The following is a 20303-nucleotide window of genomic DNA, read 5'->3' on the forward strand; positions in this document are numbered from 1 at the left end:
CATTTGAGGTCCATTAAGCATCATATGACTGCAGAGTAATTAGTCTCGGCTCATAACTGCGCAATCAAATATAAAGAAGACAGGATTTGGCTTATTATCTAATCTGTGAAGCTGTGGCTCAAATAGCAAATCTGTGTGTCAAGTGACTAGAAATGACAACCAATGAAAGAGAAGGAAATATTATTTATCATGCAAGAGGTGTTAGTGGAACCAAAACTAAACCAACCAAAACCAAAACTGGAAATAGGGCAACATTTACACTCTCACAAAATTCAGGACAGCATTATGAAAGTTAAATTCGTAATTTCAGTTTGTCATCGACCAACAACTAACACCAAACTCAAGCCTGCAGTATCCCCTTAAATCACCAGCAGAGTATCCTTTGCAGCCCTCAGCTTTCCAAAATCCATTGCGGATGGTGCGCTCACATGGTCCATATCAAGTTACAGAATTTGGAAACTACCATACCGCATTTTATTTACCTGGAATGTGTTTCCATTGTCAGTCACTTGAAAATACACCACATGAATTGGACCAATAAAAAAAGGTCACCTCAAGGTGTGAATAATGAACGTTGGGTGGTAACACCTCTGTTTGTTCTTTTATTATCAGCCTGGATATGTTGTTAATCATTACATGGTTGTGATAATTACTTAGACACAATATGAAGTTATATCCTCTATCATTAACTTGGACTATTCTTTGCAAATTTTTAATTATGTCTTGAACATAAACTGTAAACTCTGAAAACGTGCTTTAGTTTATCTATTGCATTTATCACTTAACCAGCTGTGAGGGAGTAACTTCCTGGATGTTAACTTTTGAATTTCTTTATTAATTAATAAAGGGCCAACTGAATGCACCATTAGTTTTTGTCTCTGTGAGGATAAGAAAGGCAATTCACAGTGACTCATTTGGAAAATCTTCCTCTATCTGTCCTCTGAGGGTGAAATTTTTATAAGCTGCGTAATGATGGTGCAGCAACTGCAGGGCTGCAACTAACTGTCAATTAATTTCTCAACAACTTTTGGTCTGTAACGGGTCTGGAAGTAGAAAACTTTAATGACAAATTTCTAAAGCCCAAAACAATGTTTTAAAATGTCTTGATTTTTTTGTTTTCCTGTTCATTTTCTCCAAAACAGAAAAATATTAAATTTATAATGACATTAAAGAAAAACAGCCACTACAAAGGCTAGAGCCAGAGTATGTGTGCATTTTTTTTAACTTGAGAAACAGCTGATTGTCAAAATAGCTGCTAATATTTAGCTGTTGATTAATCATTTCAGCTCTCTTGCTGTCTCTCTCGCTGATAGGGTAAATTTCACAGGACTACAATAGGATGATTGATTATGGATAAGATCAGGCAACCCTACTTGACCTCCTCACAAATATCTATCTTACGCAAGACTATACGTTAATATCAAACAACATAAATACAGTATTACAGGGTGCAACTAACAATTATTTTCATTATTGATCAATGAATAGATTACCTTCTTGATTGATTGTTTGGTCTATAAAATGTCAGAAAATAGTGAAAAATAGCCAGCAAAAGTCCCAAAGCCCCCAAATATTCAGCTCACTATCAGAGAAGAATAAGCTCAAAAATTACTTAAACAATTAACCATCTGCCATAACAGTTCATGGTGTATTTTCTGTTTTCACTTACTGCTTCAGCCCTAGAACAGGGATCAAGTTCATGGAGCTCATTATCAAATCTACCACATCAAGCAGTGCCAGGAAGTGCTCATATCTCTTATTTCAGTGAAAGTAGCAATGCCAAAAGTAAAAGTCCTGAATTTCTAAATGTCACTTAAAACTGTAAAATCATAATTTTTAAATCAACTAGCACAATTACCTTTCAGATAAATGTAGTGGAGTAAAAAGTACAAATTTCCGTTTCTTTTAAAGTGCAGTTTTTATGGCCTTGACTAATGACGTAAGATAAGAAGTAGCTGTAATACAGACCTAGCAGCCTATTACAACACTTGCCTTCCTCATACCTGTCATACTGAACGAACCTTGTCCTAGACATTGTGTTACCATGGTACCTTTAACAGAGGGTGTGTCTGTAAGGTGTACCATCTAAGTGTACCTGCTACACTAAAACTACTGTGTCTGTACCTTCAAGGAACCTGAATCGTCCCTTTGCTCACACAGTAAGAGAGAAGAAACAAACATTTCTACCTCTAAATCATGAGTTTAGGGACAATTAGTGTGCAACTACTCCAGACAAGCAAGACAGGCAATGCATCCTATCATTGTACTGGGAATGATGGTGAATATACATGGTGCAGTTACCACGAAGAGCCACTAGAAACATTGACAAGCTCTGCATGTGGCACCAGCAGCCAATCTATGGTGTTATGGCCAATGTGGTTCATTGTGTGAGCAATTGCGCTTTTAACAGAAGCGCTGACATACGACATTCACTCTAGTAAATAAAAAATAGTAAATGTGAGTGGTTTTTTTTTGTTGTTTTTTTTAAATAAGTAAATTACTAACAGAAATGTGGAAAATGACTCAGACAAAACAGATGTCTTAGAAATCAGAGATGTCTAAAGACCTGCTTGTGGATTGCTATAGTAGCCTGCGCTTACAGGCCTTTAAAAAGTGATCCTGTAGAAATATTGCAAAATGGGAGAGTGAATACATTTAAACTAACAGTTTTAGTTGTTAGAATGGAAAACTGAGCCATGCAGAGTGCGCTATTTAATCGTTAACAAGCGCAAATGCGAGGTAAACCGAGGTTCCAGCACAATGTCTAGTTAACAAACCACATCTGAGTGGACAAAGACCCAGCGTCAAATGTAGAGAAAAGTGACACGAGTGAGCTACCGTTTCTGTCACAACTTTTACGGCTGTTTGTGATTACATTTTTGCGAGACAATACAATTGAAAAAAAGACACTTAAACAGCGCTTGACTAGGCAAAGTAGCCCGTCCAACTGCACCAACTTACACAGTTCATTTTCGGTTACAGGCTTACCTTAATGTTCACTCCAGTGAGAATGGGCAAACGGCGACACAGTCAGCACGCCAAAATGAAAACCTATGTAGCAAACAGTAAGTAACTAAGCCGGCGTAAAAGCTACAAAAACAACGTTTAAATCCACATATCCTTGTGTTTCCTTTTTTTTCTTTTAAATCATGGACTGACCATGTACTGCTCGACCTATCCTCGCTTGTTTTTCTGTCGCAGGCTGACTGCCTCCACCTCAATCACTCCTATCAAGCCAGTCAGTTGGAATAAGAACTTCCGCTCTCAACTACCAAAATAAAACAACCCGTTTATGTGTAATAAAATTTCAGTTGTGGTGTTGACTGCACAGGTTCACATACTGAATAACAGCTCGACTTAGTAGTAATAAAAACTCGGTGTTTCGCTGCAAAAACATCTACAGACCCTCCACTATACAATGCAGTTCCATTAGTTCACGAGCCACCCAGAAACCAGGTTCCTGAACCACCAGTTCAGGAGCAGAAGTGATTGGTTGAGACTGGCACAAAATTAAGTGGCAACAATTCATTAATCATTTATTGGTCATTTTCAAGCAAAAAAGCCAAAACCTTGTACCAGGTTCTCTAATGAATATTAGCGAGTTACTTAGGTTTTTGACTATCAATCAGAGAGCTAAAGGAATCCGAATAATATGATAATATAATAATTAATAATTAATTTTCCCACTATTTTCGGACATTTTGTAGACTGAACACTGTATGCAGAAATTCAGCAAGTAAAACTACAGTGAATAAAACGGAATAAAATACGTAATTGTCTATGCAATAAAATCAGATTAAAAAGTAGAATGAAATAAACAAACAAAACACATAAAACAGTGTAACTGAAAAATATATTATTTTATTGGATTATTATTACAAATGCATTCAAGTTAAGCAATAGGCTACTTTAGTGTTGTATCTGGTTGAGGTCAAACTGGTTTAAGTATTCTACATATATGTCATATTTTATTGGTAAAGTATACTTTTTGGTTAATACACAGGCCTACAAATTTGGTGCGTAAGTTATAACAGATCAAATGAAAAACAAGCACAGATCATCAAATCTTAATTATCATAGCTACATTTTACACATATTGATGTCAAATTCATGAGCCAAACAGTTTTCCATAAATTAAATATCTATTAAATTCTATACAAATTAGAAATCTGTGAATAACATATTTAGCTGTGTTACATTTGATGTCTTTATATACTGTAATTATATTTTTCATAACAATATTTTATTATCTAACATTTGTACTCCCCACTGGCATTTTATTCAGGTTCGGGATTATATATCGTTACATTCAACAATGAGCGACTCAAGGGAAGAGACACTTCCATTTTGGAGGAACATCACTTGATTTCCGGTGTGATCATGCTTTCTTTGGCTGGCTTGATCGCCGGCCCGGTTGGTGATGTCACCAACGCCGGGACTAGTACAGGACAACGCCAAAGGAAAAAAGGGACAAACTCTAGGGGACAATATCGCCCCTTGCTGATGACAATGGGAAACGTGCTTTATATTCTTTTTGTCGACGTTCATCTGGTTCTGACATTTTCATAGTAGGCCTACAGGTGATTATCTTGAGAAGTCTTGTGACTCAGCCCCCCCCCCCCAAGCCTCTCTGTGAGTCAACACAATCTCTCCATTCATGAATTCAATAAATGGAAGTAATATACAGTGATTAATAAAGTAATATAAAGCTCATTCATCTACAGACACTTTCTATTTTCCTCAGTTGTGGATGTCTTGAATGAACTTGAAAGTCTGCCATTTACGCCAAATGGCAGAAATGTTGAAATTCTACAAAACAACTTTAAAAAGACTTTTCTTTCTTCCTTTATTTTTTTAATGTGACAAATTATAATGTATTATATTCAATTTATGTTAGAAAATTGTTTGTTCTCAACTGCTGTTTCCTGGATCAAAAATGAGATTAAAAACTAAGACAGATACTATGTTATTTCCAAAATGTTGCAACATGTGACATAATGTATGATCAAAGCAGTATTAAACAACAGTCTGATTTCAACTGTACTCCACTTCAATAACTGCTACATATTCACATTACACATGATCAACTTTTTTTTGTTTCAACACAGGAAAATTAAACTGTCTCAGCCAAAAGAGGAAGCACAGCAATAGATGCTTGTAAAGATACAGGAAGTAGCCTAATAAAACCAGAGTTGCCAACTATGGATATTATGAGCTTCCACTATAAGGAGGCTTTCACAGGAAGGTTGAGACACATCAAATAAATACAAAAATTGCACTAGAGAAATGGGTTTTGTCCTGTTGTTGAAGTGAGCTCTAAAAAATTAAATTTAATGGACGGTAGAATGGAAAAGGGTGTTACACTTGTAGCCTACACTCACATCAGATCAAAAACTTCACATGGCATAGGTTTTAATGCTGTTAAATAAGCAGAACTTATATTTAGTGTGGGCGTGGTGCACTTTGTTCCCTCGTCATTCTCATATTTGTAACTGACATACATTGTAGAATGACTTTGACGTTGAGAGGAGGCGAGCTCCTAAAAAGATGCATGTTGGATGAGTAACCCATGAGCTTGTAGCTATAGTGACAGTAGTTACATTATAATAGGTTATAGTTTAGAACTTGGTAAAAGTGAGTCAATCCTATTTTGGTTGACACCTTCTGATAGAATCAAGGTTTATCAAACAGGAAATTGCACTGAATCATAAAGTAATGTTGGTCTGACTCAGAAAGACAGTCCCTGGCAAAGTATTATCCAAATGTGCTAAAAGAAAAACTAATTTCATGGTTTTAAGTTTGTGATAAATGAGAGAATGTGAGAAATGGCCAGAATTTAGACAATGTAGTTTGTGTATATGTGATAGATGTATGTGTATTAATAGCCTTTGTCTTTTGTCTTTTTTTTTTGGTCAGTTTAAATCAAAGTCTGTTTAAATTGACATTAAAGTTGAAAAAAGTGAAAATTTGGGTTATTTGTGGCTCATTCTCTGCTGTGAACATAAAATAAAAACTAAGGATAAACTGAAAATCAGAGGGTTACGTCATATCCTTGTCACATAAATACACTGCCAGTCTATGACAACCTCCTCACCTACACACATCTAAAATTAGTCTAAATCCACAATATTCATCTAATTTTTACCACTGTCTCACACAGTACTCATCCGTTATCAGTTCAACCCAGACAGATACACTGATACTTGTTCCCTGCTCCACAGCACCTCCACATGTCTGTTTTTTACTCCTACACTGGGAACGGGAGTAATGAAATGTACCCCTGTAAAAAAGTTTTTGGATACTCATTTTTGACTCTTGGATATGAAACTGAAACTGAGAGCGGTTTGAGGGCAAAACAGTATTTTTATTTCTGAGGTAAAATGTGAAGAGTTTCTTCGGCACTGACGAAGTGTTGAACTTCCTATCACAAGGGGGCAGAGCATCCCTGGCAGAAAAGTTCAACACCGTCTCTGTCACCAAGCGTGCACGTCACACAACCTTTACCAGCTGATTGTACTATAGTGTCAGGATGTTAAAATAACCAACTGAATTTTCACCCACCTCCCCTCTCTCACTCAACACAGACAATGACTCACATACCCTAACAAATCAATTTAATTAGAAAGCAATTAGATGAATAAGTAAAAGCACATGCTTTGGCCTATTTTTTGAAGATCAACATTTTACAATATGTTTGTCTGACTCAAGGATAATTGGAAAGAGCTGAGGTGCATGTTTATATCAGATGTACAGTTGGTATTATTAGATTTTATTGTTGAATCTCAACAGTGTAGAAATATGGTGGTTCACAGCAGTGAATGGGATTCAAAGCTGCTGTAAAAGTGAGAAATTGTTAGAATGTCCATCCTCTCTTCAGCCACAGGACAGCTTGACTTATTAATCGAGGCTGAGTAACACTTGTCAACACTCTATCTGCCACTGCTATAACCAGGATGTCTTTCTCTTTAGATCCATGCCCCTCATATTCTCACCAGCCGCACCAAATCTTCCCACTGAGTGACTACTGAGAGCTGAGAGGAGCTATAGTTACAACGCTGATGAAACTGCATGTTTACTTTGACAGAAAGGCGCCCGTCTTCAAGTCCACCTGACTGGAAGTGATGATGTATGTGATGAAGCAGTGGCTCCCGTGCTATGTTTGCTATGCGGTGGCCTGCAGGCCCAGTGAAATGTGAATCACAATAAACGTTGATTATTATGTGCCGTATGCAGGGATTTAGAAATACCAAAGACTAAAAACGGAGCCTTCTGTGGGCGGAGGTTTGAGACCAAATATATTTCCTGATCTACATTTGTGCATTTTAAGGTATTTGGAGAGCAAAAATTGGATAACATAGCTTCAAAATCATGTCAGTGGAAATCATAGAAATGTGTCTTAAATATAACATAAACATGAGCAAAATGTGCTTTATACAATATACATTTATATAATAAAACTATATATAATTATACCAGGTTTATGTTATTCTTAAATTGAGCCGATAGCTTCCACTGTAATTGCCAAAGAACATATATCTCTGTGGTAATAAGGCCATTGTCTGAATGGGATCAGATCAGTTCCTTTTTGTTTGTGGTGATCAGCAGAGGGACATAACGCTAATCCTACTAAAAACTCAGTTTTCAAAAACAAGAAAAAAAACCTATCTGCTGACAGGACAGGAAAATTTCACTTGCCAAGATTTTATAAAATAAGTGATAACAAGTTTGAAATGAAATGAAATGAAAAGTGAAATGCTCTAACATTAGAAGAAATATCTCAAGCGTACTGCATCCAACTGAGAAAAATGTTGGCCCTATTTCTCTGAATCAAGGAGAATATTATCTATACTAATTCTGAGGGAGGTTTTCATGGAAAAAGAATCCTGCTCTATTTTTCTGAATTTAATCTCAATTCAGAGAAAAGGAGGAGAATTTTCTTTCCATGAAAACGTATCAAATGTATCATATTATAAACTAAAATGTGGAGGGTATAAAAAGGACAGGATACCTATGAATATGGTTTGAATTACACCAGATTCATAGATACATTCTGCCTTTATTGTTGCATGTCATTAAAATGACTGTACACACTGAAATAAAGTAACTCTTATTTAATACTATAACTTTTAATGGAAATGTAGATTTGATAGAAGTATGATATACTTACATAGTTATGTTCAAACCCCCACAATTCAATCTGCCTTTTTGGTTTACACCTAAATAAAATGCAGTTAAACTGTATCATTGCACTGGCATTATCCATTACAGGTAAATTCAGTGGTCGTTGGTTTGCTTATGATGTGCACATGCTGCAGCCCTTTCATTGTTTTTTCACTAGTATTGTTTCATAATCAGTCACAACATTATGAAGATTTGGTAAAGTTGTGTGACGCAGCTTGGTGGGCATAATTTGATTTAGAAAATATTTAAACATTTTTAAAGTCAGTGTCTGGATTTTGAAAGGCATGCACTGTATGTGGACTTTTGAAAGAGGCCCTTTCAGACACATAACCAAACACACACAGAGTACCTTCTCATGACTCCACTGCCACTGCAAGATCTTCTATGGCAGCGGATCCCACCACATTTAGAGAAGATCTCTATGTAAGAACTTAGTGTTTACTTTGTATAAAAGAGTTTAAATCTCATTTCAAGTAATTACCGTTTCAAGGTTGACAAGATTTAGAACGCATCAATGGATGGAAGAGAATTAAAACTGAGGCTCAGATTGCCCTTTGCTTTATCTCTTTACCACAGCAGCAAATCAAGACTACAACTGTGACACAAACATTTAAACATTTAAACCAAACCACAAACAAATCTGAAAAATCTGTTGAATCCAGATGATTAACTGGATAAATACTGTTGCAAAATATATCAGGGATGTGTTCCAAGAAAACATGCAGTTGCCTCATATTTTAGCAGCTGTTACATCCTGGTTCAAAGTTTACTGAAAGACCACAAAAAAGCCACAGAAACGATTATGTTGTGATGACTGTTGCAGATATTAGGTTGTTGATTCACACTCTTATAAACAGAGCTTTTATAGCCCTTCAAAAACAGCGACAGTAGAACAGTAGCGTGTGTTGCTGTGACGGTAACGGTGTCGTCACAGTTTAATCTGTCATTCCAGACTGACTGTTTTCTTTATGCTGCTTTTTAGGTCGGAGATTTCCAAATTGAAAAATTCTGAATTCAGAGCTTGAAGCATTCCTCAGCTCAACACAACACAGAAAGTAGAGATGTTCCAATGCCATTACTTCCTTCCCGATGCCAATTCTGATGCCTAAACTTGCACAACACACACAAAGTATTGATCCAATACCACTGCGTTAAAAACAGCTTATTAACAGCTGTATACTACAAACCCTGAATGGATGTGATTTGATTGCTATTGTTGTTGTTAGCATAGCTCAGGTTTCTCTACAAGAAACTCGTCTTCTTGTGGCAGTTAGCATATTAGGCTATATGAATATTTGTAATGTCAACAGAGCTTAATTGGATACGCCAATGAAATGGAGAAATGCTCATTTAACCATTCGGTATAAATACCTGCCCCTTAGCCCTATAGTTTCTTTGGAAAACTGTCTACAGGCCTTTCACTTTCACCTTTCCACCAAAACCAATAGGCCTTTGCTGTCAGAACAGTCAAATAAAAGCATAACAGCATTACAAAGTGGGGATTTTTGGAGCTAATTTGGCCCCTGGCTGCCACCACACCTCCAGCCTCGATCTTTCCTCTCAGCCCCACATCTTTTGGATCTGTATTCTGGGACATGGGGGCTTGGTACGAGCTGCCAGAGTACCACCATGACAGCTGTCCTTGCTTTGCAACAGACAGAATTAGTAAGATAAACTCAGCCAGAGACAGAGGGGCCCCAGTTGTTGTCCAGATAAGTGAGGTCAGATGAGACTGCAACAGTCTTTTACCCACTTAGTAAATGAGAACACGAGATGAACAACATAGTTATTAAGACTGGGGCTTTTCACTGGAACTCTTTTAAAAGAGCTGGATTTTATACTCAGGTAGCCTATCATCAGCAGAGGAGGAGATGGTAATCAATTTTTAGGAGGAAGCGCAACAAATCTCCAAAATGTCTACGTACTCCCTCCCAGTTCACAAAATACATTGCTAGAAAAGTATTTTACTGTAAATCACCTTACCTCACTGATGAGTACAAATGAGAGCTTTTCTGCAGGAAGAGAGTAACACAATGTCAGATCCAAGTTGGGAAATGAATTTCCCACATTAAAATATTAATGCTGTCACAAGGATTCTCTCTGCTCTACTTTTCGAGGCTCTCCATATTAATTGTAGAACCTCTAAAAGCCTGTGTCAAACCTGTGTCATATGCTTTCAAATGTCACACTAACATCCAGATGAGGAAAGCAGGTCATTGTAATTTTGTATGTATTGGTGTCAGGCTGACTGTCTGTGTGACTGCATGAAGAGTTTGCACGGGCAAAAAGAACGCAAAGAAAAGAGGAACTTCAGCATCTAAATAAAGTGTCCAGTGACTGCTGGGGTTGAAACATCCCACCAATCTCCTCAGGGATTTAGCAGTCTTGGAACACAACACCAGGCTAAATGACTGAGGCTTTGCTGTGTCATATATAGACCCACATCAGTGCGATGGCAGCAAGCGAAGAAAGAGTGAAAATGAGTACAGGAGGCTTTTAATCATCGTCATACATTCAACATCAGGTGACAAAGCCACCACACTAACCAGAGACAGTTTAGTTAATTTGGGAAGGAAAAGCCTGAGAACTATTAAAACTATTTTTGGCCATTGCAGGAGTTGAATTACTTTTAATTTTTATTTTAAAAGGTTTGTTTTTTTCCTCTTGCCGTGTCCGCGGATGCTCCCTCTTCCACTACTGGATCTCAGCTAATGGATCTAAACTATCTTCAGGCAAGTTAACACAATAAACAACTTTGCAAATGGCCAGATATCATGCAAAGTAATCCCACTCATCTCGGTCTGGCTTCATGATTTCTTATGGGCATTATTTAAGTTACACATGCGTCATTACATTGCCAGCTGACACAACAGATATTTAGCTTTAAATTAAATCTCAGTTTACTTGTGAGAGCAGCTACAGTAAACCATAAAGATCCACATGCTGCAGGCGGCAGGCAGTAACTGTACACAAAATCCTGAGTTTGGAATGAAAGGATTGTAGTCTGTAATGGCAAAGGGAAAAGATAAGTCCTGTCCTTTCCTAGATACTTTTGCAGTCTCACCCAGGTCTCAGGACATTCACAAGGAGCTCAGGGCGCTATGAAAAGGCACTATTACCTCTTCCAAATTCAGCGTAATTTGATTCATTGAGTTTATTAGCGATAGCACTGTCCTTTTGGCAGGAGAAGTGGATTGCTCCAGAAAATAATACCACTGACCACATTACTATAACTTTAAATTATATCCGGTACTAGTAATAACAGAAGATAGTATTACCCTAAAATGATAGCATTTTTTTTTTTGGACAGAATTACCTCCCTGCACAGATGATGCGGATTAAGTACCTCAGATGCATAACAGAATGTATCTTATTAAGCAATAACAACAACATTTCTGGCAAAGAGTTAGATGAAAGGTTGCATTAAATATAAGGCTATGACTAGCAGCCAAGAATGGAAGCGAGTGGAAACAGCTAACCTGGCTCAATCCAAAGGTAACAAATCTGCCTCTAAAGCTCACTAAATAACATGTAAAATTGTCTTTGTTTTATCTGGAGAAAAAATGAAATCCAAAAATGACACAATGCAGTTTTACTGGGGGAACTACTTCCTGGTTGCTTGTATTTTTTTCCATCCCAGTTTAGATTTAAACATGCCTACTTCCGAAGTGGACAGTTTAATCTGAGCTGGAAAGTTGGAAAAACAATAAGACGCGTCGGGAGCAGCTTCCTGAAGTCTCTCCAAATATCTCTCTTTGGATAGAGCCAGGCTCGCGGTTTCCCCCTTCTTTATGCTAAGCTGCTAGCTGTAGCCTTATTTCCAGAAGCATGAAAGGTTTGTATAATGATCTCATCATCTAATTAATTTCCTTTTATGCAGGTAATCTAGTCATGTGCACTATGTTTAATGCTTGAGTATTAAACATCAAATTGAGGATATATGGCAGCTTGAGCCAGGAGACTCCTGCTCTACACTTGCTAAGCTGTAAGTATGCCCAATTCCCACAGTGGGAGCCCAAAATGATTCTTTCCCTCTTCATCGGTTCTGATTGCCCATTTGAGACCTTAATTATGACATTGCACGTTCTTTAAAATCAGTCACTGGGATCCATTTCAACCAGTTTGACAGGCAGTCAGTGAAGTTCTTCCAGAGGATCGTATTGGATCTTGGATGACCCAGAGAAATTCCAGTCCAATTGGTTCCTGTGGCATTAATGATTAACGGTCCACTAGTGATGATGGGGTCTGCCTGGCTTGACCTTTCCATTTGCAACAGAAGTAAGCACTAGGCTTTAGCATCACGATAGCCTTGCAGTGCCCAGACAGCTGCACCTTTATCCGCTGGCCTTAGCAGCTGAGTTGGAGACCTCGATCCAGAGGGTACAGTGTGGGGGAGGGATGACTGTGTGCCAGCTGAAGGCCCAGAAGAAGCAAAGGCTGGGGGCAGGGGAGCAAGGACTGAGGGCATGCTCGACCAGTCCTGGGCAATGTTTCAATTGGTCATGAAACAGATTTGTCCTGTGAGGTTTAAATTAGACCACATGTCTGAAATTAAGTGAACTGAGTTAACTGAAAATGCCTGTGTTAAATACTAGAGTACTACTGTAAAGTGGTTAAAGTATACATTGGCAATATAGGGGGTGGTTGGTGAACATGTGATTTATATATGTGCTTGAGTTCCATGGGGAAAATTTCTACATTTTTACTAAAAGCACATTAGACACATGAAGGAAAAGATAACTAGTTTGTTAAAGACAGGGTAATCAAATCAAATCTATTCCCAGTCACGTCCTCTGAACTGGTACATCTTCTGTCTTCAGTCTGGCGAACTGTCATCTGACTTCAATTTCCCCCATGTCCAAGTGACAGAGCTTCCTGTTTTTCCCAGCTGCCCATGTCAAACCTGTTTAGAGTAGCGTTCATGAAAACATTGCTAAGCTATTGCTCACAGTTTAACAGAAATTGAACACTTCCTGGTGATTATATTTTAATTTCAGTTGGTAAAAACTACAAAGGCCTGTCCAGTATTTGGCCTGTGGCTGCAGAGCCACAGGCCAAATACTGAAATAAAAGATTAATCAGATTACCTGAAATGGCTGAGTGAGACTAAGTGAAAGAAAAACATTGTTTTTAAAAAAAATGAAAACTGCTAACTACTCATCCTTGCAACAGCTAATCAGTCTACAGCTCTGTGAGCGTGTATGTAAACACAGTGGTGATTTGAGTTAAATGCTAAAGTTAGAATACATACATCCTGATGTTTAGCAGATGTAATACCATGTTCACCATGCTAACATTCGCTTGTTAGCGCTAAACACACAGTGCAGCTGAGTCTCAGTCACGCAGCTGTCTCACTACTTTTGCAGGTATCTAGTCATGAAGTAAAGTACTGGACAAATTAAAATTTTCACTTGTGCAAAATCATTTCAACTCATTCTAAGGGAGGCATGAAAATCTGCATCATGTTTCAAGACAATCTAGCCAAAAGATGTTTAGACACTTCACTCAAAACCAAAATACATTAAAAAAAAAATTGTAAAAAAATTTCATGGCAATCCAGTAAATAATTGTTGAGATATTTTAGTCTGTACCAAAGCAGTAGACCAACCGGTATCCATGTTGCTAGCATGGCAAAAAAAACAACCTTTGCATATACCGATATAAACACGAAAACATGCATACACAGAGATACATACACACAAACTGACACACAAAGCGCTAAACTCTTTATGGCTCGCCACAAATAGAGCACTTTAATCTTAGTGGAAAACTGCTGACGTATTTTTTCACTGGAGAGACCACCGGGTCAGGAAAACCTGTTTCAGAGAAAGAGAGAGAGAGAGAGAGAGAGAGAGAGAGAGAGAGAGAGAGAGGTGAGATGAGGAAAGAAAGAATTGAGAAGAGCATTGGAAATGATGGAGGGGGTGTAGCAGTGTGAACAAGAGAGAGTGGGGTTGCGGAAAATAGTGCTAAAATTTTCTTAGAAACCATGTGGGTGTCTGTCATTACCAGGCGCGGATACTGTATTCAACACGTTGGACGTTTGGGAATGAATGCATTTTCCCCTGTGAGGAGGAATATAGGGAGGTAGAGACAGATGAGACACATGAGTAGGGACAAATCTCACAGGACAACAGTCTTTGACATTTGACCCATGGCATCCTTTCCATCACGCATCAGAGGCCATAGGAATATTAAGGCATTATGTAACAGAGCGAATGTGTGTTTGTGTATGTGTGTGTTCTGTATTGTGATAATGATAACCACAGATACTCGATGAAACAAAAACAACAGTTGAGAAGATTGACTTGTTTTTTTTTTCTGCAGGAAGCAGGATGGGGAGGGATGATATGGCATATCTGTTGTGGGGAGAAACAAATTGGAAATAAAAAGTGTAATTTAAGCAAGCTTGTGAGATCCTGTATGTGAGTGAGCGAATGAACAACAACTGAGTGACCTTAAAAGACCACATAGTCTCACTGGTGACTGAATGAGTGAAAGGGGGCCTCGGGGTTATCTCTGTGAAGCACCGCTGTATTTTTAGATCATCTCAAAAAAGATTGCCTGCCCTCTTGGTACCCCCCCCCCCAAAAAAAAATCCCCCGCCCCCCCACGCATTGCCCCTCCCCCATTTTCAATTAGCCCCTGATGGGTGGAGTAATGCAATCAGGAGTTACTACTGCTGAGCCAGAGCCTCCTCTCTCAGTCTGCCACAGACTCTGCACAGGCACACACTCCTCAGACAGGAAGGTAAGACCCAACTCTGTTCAGCTGCTCCACTATCCATCCATTCACTCATCCATCTCTCCACCTATCCATCCTTTTCGCTGGTCTTCATTCACCATGTCTTCCATTCCCTGGGCCACAGCTGCTCACTGTGCTCTGGCATCCTCCTATCTGCCTCCCCACCCACCTGCTCATGTTCTCCCTCTTTCCACCTGCACAGTATCCTCACTATTTAACCACCACCACCCCTTCTCATGTTCTGTCCTGATCTGACAGTCTGACTTCCTATTTCATTAAATCATTTTACTATCTATTTTTGTCCAAAAGAAAAAAATGCACAGCCCTTGTTGACCCCTGTTAGCAGAGTTAATTTCCACCTTCCAACTCTTCTTTCTTCTCTCCTCATCAACCTCACACTTCCCTTCAGCAACACTGTGTTGATGAAGGTGTCAGCTCCTTACTAGGTAATATATTACATAGTAGTGACTTCTATTTTGGTAAACTGGTCTATTCTTTTGCTTTTGTTCATGCACTGCACAGCATTTTGTTGTGATGAAATTCAGCATAAATATATCTTGTGGTAACAGTGAGTACAATAGGGATTTGAGAGGTTCCTGTAAATATATGTACATATAGTAGGGTGTAAAGTTTTTTATGTGCAGCTTTATTTAAAGTGCAAACTGTAACTGAACATTTTAAATTTAGAACCTAAATTGATTTATCATTTCTTTTCATTATTCGCTTACAAGGTGATTCTTCGTGGCTGTTTTTCTGACTTACTTTGTTGACGAGGAATTCCTCCAGAACTGTTGCTTTGGTAGAGTAGAGGATTGCTGTGTAGTAGTCTCACTGTCAGAGAGAGTACTTAGTGGTTTGCATTTCTTGAGATGATTGGGTAACATTTGAGAGACAGTCCTGTACATCTTTAAAAAGTCTGAAATGAAGAATTTAAGAGAAATTTGTGCAACGGTGCAACTAAGATTATTGTAAAAATAAAACTTTTAAAGCAATGAATGCACAAAAAGTTGATGGGTCATATAAAAACAGTATTATTTGAGCAGTTTCTCACCTTTAAAGAGAGGCAAGTTGTCTTTAAGCACTAGAACTTTCTGGGGATACACCAGGCTGCACAGTGGTCCAACACTTACCATGTAACTGACTGTAGTTCAGTTTAGAGAGACTCCCAGATGGGAAGCATCAAAGAGACCCCAGAATCTGGGAAACAGCTGCATGGCATGTCTGAATAGCTAGAGGTTTTATTTGTGGCAGTTCACATTATCCTTTTTTTATTTTTAGGAGTCAGATAAATCCTTATGTAAGCTAGGTGAGTCATGGCTGGAGCAACAGACAATGAGGGAATGTGGGAGGGGTTGAGAACGCTCAGAGCAGAGAGGACACGCAGATTAAACGTCTCAACTTCAACCAGATAAAAGATTCTAACCTTTTGAATGTCAGGAACATCACAAATCACTCACAGATCTCATGTTGAACCACTGAGGCAGGAATACGCAGTGAGCCCAAATAGATCAAGGGGAAGACGTTCAGACAGTCTAAAGACGATAAAACAGCCGGATAAAGGGAATAACGACAGAGGAGAGCAGCTCGATCAAAACCAGAAATCCAAGAAATTAAGAAACAAAACAGCCACTCAAACAGTGAACAGGAGTGAAGATACAAGTAGGAATAAAACTTGAGTCTTCCAGCTTTTCTTTCCGAGCCTCCTTATACAGTCAAAACTGTGTTGAGGAATCAGTGGACACATAGTTGCATGAGTAGTAGAGCATGTGCGTGAGTGGCAAACAAAAAGCCTGCTTGTATTGAAAGTTTTATGCACAGGGAGACTGGACAACTGCACCCTTTCTCTCTCTGTTATTTCTCATTTTCTTCATCATCTTTATCACTCACAAAGACACACACACTCAAATATATAGCCGACACTATCCTTGGTCTACGGAGAGTAAGAGTATTTAGGCACAGGTGGGATAACCAGATGGCTTAACAGCCAGACCACCAACAGCTGCAGATTGTGAGTAGTCATTATTACAAGTGCCATTCAAACCTACTTATACGGACACACACTCACTCACGTACACACTCCGACGATGACAAGGGATACTGTGATCTGGTGCTGACAGCTGGAGGTGAGGTGATGGATGGGTCAGTGTATGGTGGCATGGTGGGTGTTGGTATGCATCAGTTCAAAAGTTGACTGTCTCTAAGCAGGACTGATAGGAGTTATTTATATCCTCCTCATCTGTCACCTTCTGCCTCTGACATCAAGAAGAAAATAAAGGGACTGCTGAGATGGGACGGGGAGATGAAAGGGGGAAAAATGCTACGTGGAAAAACCCTGTAACGTAAAGGGTCTTGATACTGAATGCTGATACTGTGTCCTGGAAAACATTTATTACTAGGAATTTACAATCTCTGGGAAATTGATCTCTGCTGAGTGTCAGTGTCACTGCAAAGATGTATTTGGACTAAGTAGCGAAAAGACAAAACTGTCTACAAGACATACTATTGTTTTGGTAGCAGGATGTGGAAAATCTTTTGTAATCATCCAGATAAAGCTGTTTCATGTTAAAGTTTTGCTCAACCTCCATGCTGTTTAACAGGACATTTTCCCCTTCACTCTCTATCTCTGCATCTTTGTTCTTCCCTCTCTCTCTCAGGTGAGTGACCCTGGGTCAAGATGACTGAGCGCTACGACTGCCATTACTGCAAGGAGTCCCTGTTTGGGAAGAAGTATGTTCTCAGAGAGGAGAATCCCTACTGTGTGAAATGTTATGAGAGCCTGTATTCCAACACCTGTGAGGAGTGCAAGAAGCCTATTGGCTGCAACACCAGGGTTTGTACCTATGAAGACTAACATGCTCTTTCTGTGGGTTTCTGCCGTGAAAACTAAACAACATGAACACCAGACTTATTCTAACTGTCCCTCTGATGTTCTTGTAGGATCTGTCCTACAAGGACCGTCACTGGCATGAGGACTGTTTCAAGTGCTTTCAGTGCAAGCGCTCGCTGGTGGACAAGCCCTTCTCCACCAAGGATGAACAACTCCTCTGCACTGAGTGCTACTCCAATGAGTATTCCTCCAAGTGCCATGACTGCAAGAAAACCATTATGCCAGGTGGGAAGAAAACCACAAAGCGAGTAACCGGTTTGAGCTGAGCTAGCACCAACACAGAAGATAACAAAAATGCAATTTCTGATTTGCAGAAAATCTCTTTGTCCCTCAATGTTTGATTGTCCTTTTGAGTTCTGAAAACCTTATCTCTGAGTAAAAAATAGTCTTTATTCTTTATCCACTAGAATATTGCAGTACAAGTGAGTTGGGTTAAATGAAATACTATAATGATTTTTTTTCTTTCTTTTTTTGCACCCTTGTGTGTGAAATAATGTGATAGACTAAGACAGCATCAGCTAAAGCCGAAGTAGATGTACAGTAAGAGTCAGAATGATTACGTGTAATTATGTTAGGGCAAGTGTGAATAGTAGACGTGTCTATTGGAGCATTATGTAAGGACATTTTTAATTGTTATTAGGGAGTTAATGACAAAGCCCGTTTCCTTCAAATTCATCATGAAAAGAGCATAGAACTCATAACACAATCTCCACATGAGTGAAGTGGGAACTTCCTTTCCACCAAGAACAGCAGAGGTAGAGATATCAAGGTTGGAAACAATGGGATGAGGTCAAGCAACCTTATAGTTTCTCCAAGAGATATAGATAATAATACAAGTTAATAACACACGGAGGATACTAGTTAGGTATAACTGAAGGACATCAGCATGCATGCACACTCATTGTGTTAACAAATTGCCACAAGGCTGTTACACTGAGATTCAATCACATGCATTCAAATGAGTGCATCACGTTATTCTGAACTCTAAGGACTAAATAGATAATAACAAACCATAAAGGAGCAATTCTGAAAATTGCTAACATCTCTTTAGATGGTACTAAAGAACCATTAAAATAGTTAAAATAGTTCCACAAATTATACACGTGGTTCTAAATGTAAAATACATAATTAAATATTTACTCTTTCTAGACCCCAAAACATATGTTTGGTTTCTTTAATTCCATTTTATTTCCGTTCTCTTTGCATCCTTTCATCTCAATCCATCCATGTTCCTCTGAAGGCTCCAGGAAGATGGAGCACAAGGGGAACAGCTGGCATGAGACGTGCTTTACCTGCCAGAGATGCCAGCAGCCTATTGGCACCAAGAGCTTCATCCCTAAGGACAACCATAACTTCTGTGTGCCCTGCTATGAGAAGCAATTTGCCATGCAGTGTGTGCACTGCAAGAAGGTAGAAATGCCCGATTGCTCATATCGTAAAGTCAAGTGTAACTAATTTTCAAAGTAGAACTAAATCAATCTCCATCTTCACTCAAAGAACCGTGCTTACACCTGTGTGTGACAATTCTCTCCTATTAGCCCATCACCACTGGCGGGGTGACCTACCGTGACCAGCCCTGGCACAAGGACTGCTTCCTGTGCACCAGCTGCAAGCAGCAGCTGTCTGGCCAGAGGTTTACCTCTAGAGACGACTTTGCTTATTGTCTCAACTGCTTCTGCAACCTTTATGCCAAGAAGTGCGCTTCCTGCACTACCCCTATTAGCGGTAACCACTAATTATTGGTCTTCCTGGATCTAAAAATGATCTCTCCCGTTTCACTGATGTCTTGACCTACACTTGATTTTCTCTTTCAGGCCTTGGAGGCAGCAAGTACATTTCCTTTGAGGAGCGCCAGTGGCACAATGACTGCTTCAACTGTAAGAAGTGCTCTGTGTCCCTGGTTGGGCGTGGATTCCTCACCGAACGTGATGATATCCTGTGCCCTGAGTGTGGCAAGGACATGTAATTCAGCCTGAGGGATGACAGAGACATCTGATTGGATGATAACTATGATCAAGGAATGAGAAACATGCAATAAATACTATCTGAGCACAGAGCATATCTATACTACCAAGCATTACTATGAATGTATATTGTTTTACGATATGAAATACAAATTAATAACAGTGATATTTGAATTCAGAATGTTTAAGTTAAATTTTAATTCTTTGAGAAAAAGTCTTTACTGAAAAAATAACTGTCAGCACGAATGTAAAGACATTTGCTTATGAAAGAGCAACACGTTTGCAGACACTGTAAGCATTTTGACATAAATCTACATTATTAATGCAGACTTTGACGTGTAATAATTACTGCTTTGTGCATGAATTAGCTTGATGCTGAAATTAGTTTGAGTTTTGTGAATGAGTTCTACTATAACTAGACAAATATAACATTCATATTGCAACTTCACTCCTATAAAAGCTAATTGTAGCTATGCATGAAATTACATAAATTTTAGAAATATTAATACATAAAAAAAAACATCATG

At 38.7% G+C, this 20303-nt stretch overlaps 2 protein-coding genes across 2 annotated transcripts in view; one reads left to right on the forward strand and one right to left on the reverse strand.

Moving 5' to 3' along the window:
* Positions 1 to 3188, reverse strand: part of nck2 (NCK adaptor protein 2) — a 34672-nt gene extending 31484 nt beyond the window's left edge. The window contains exon 1 of the mRNA XM_022741232.1: positions 2989 to 3188. The gene's annotated coding sequence lies outside the window, so the exon portion shown is untranslated. The remainder of the gene's footprint in view (positions 1 to 2988) is intronic.
* Positions 3189 to 14898: 11710 nt separating this feature from the next.
* Positions 14899 to 20302, forward strand: fhl2 (four and a half LIM domains 2). The gene is made up of 6 exons (XM_022740666.1): positions 14899 to 14931; positions 17580 to 17755; positions 17863 to 18037; positions 19053 to 19222; positions 19351 to 19537; positions 19627 to 20302. The coding sequence occupies exons 2-6, from the start codon at positions 17600 to 17602 to the stop codon at positions 19776 to 19778; spliced, it is 840 nt and encodes a 279-aa protein (XP_022596387.1). The 5' UTR covers positions 14899 to 14931; positions 17580 to 17599; the 3' UTR covers positions 19779 to 20302.
* Position 20303: the final 1 nt, after the last annotated feature.

Source organism: Seriola dumerili, unplaced genomic scaffold (genome assembly GCF_002260705.1).
Source record: "Seriola dumerili isolate Sdu_G_001 unplaced genomic scaffold, Sdu_1.0 BDQW01000052.1, whole genome shotgun sequence".
Lineage (NCBI taxonomy): Eukaryota > Metazoa > Chordata > Actinopteri > Carangiformes > Carangidae > Seriola > Seriola dumerili.

Excerpts from the sequence above, each read along its gene's own strand:
- fhl2 (XM_022740666.1), top strand. The coding sequence starts at position 17,600 with ATGACTGAGCGCTACGACTGCCATTACTGCAAGGAGTCCCTGTTTGGG. Across the intron at positions 18,038-19,052 it reads CAAGAAAACCATTATGCCAG|GCTCCAGGAAGATGGAGCAC; the intron begins GTGGGAAGAAAA and ends GTTCCTCTGAAG. Across the intron at positions 19,538-19,626 it reads CTGCACTACCCCTATTAGCG|GCCTTGGAGGCAGCAAGTAC; the intron begins GTAACCACTAAT and ends TTTCTCTTTCAG.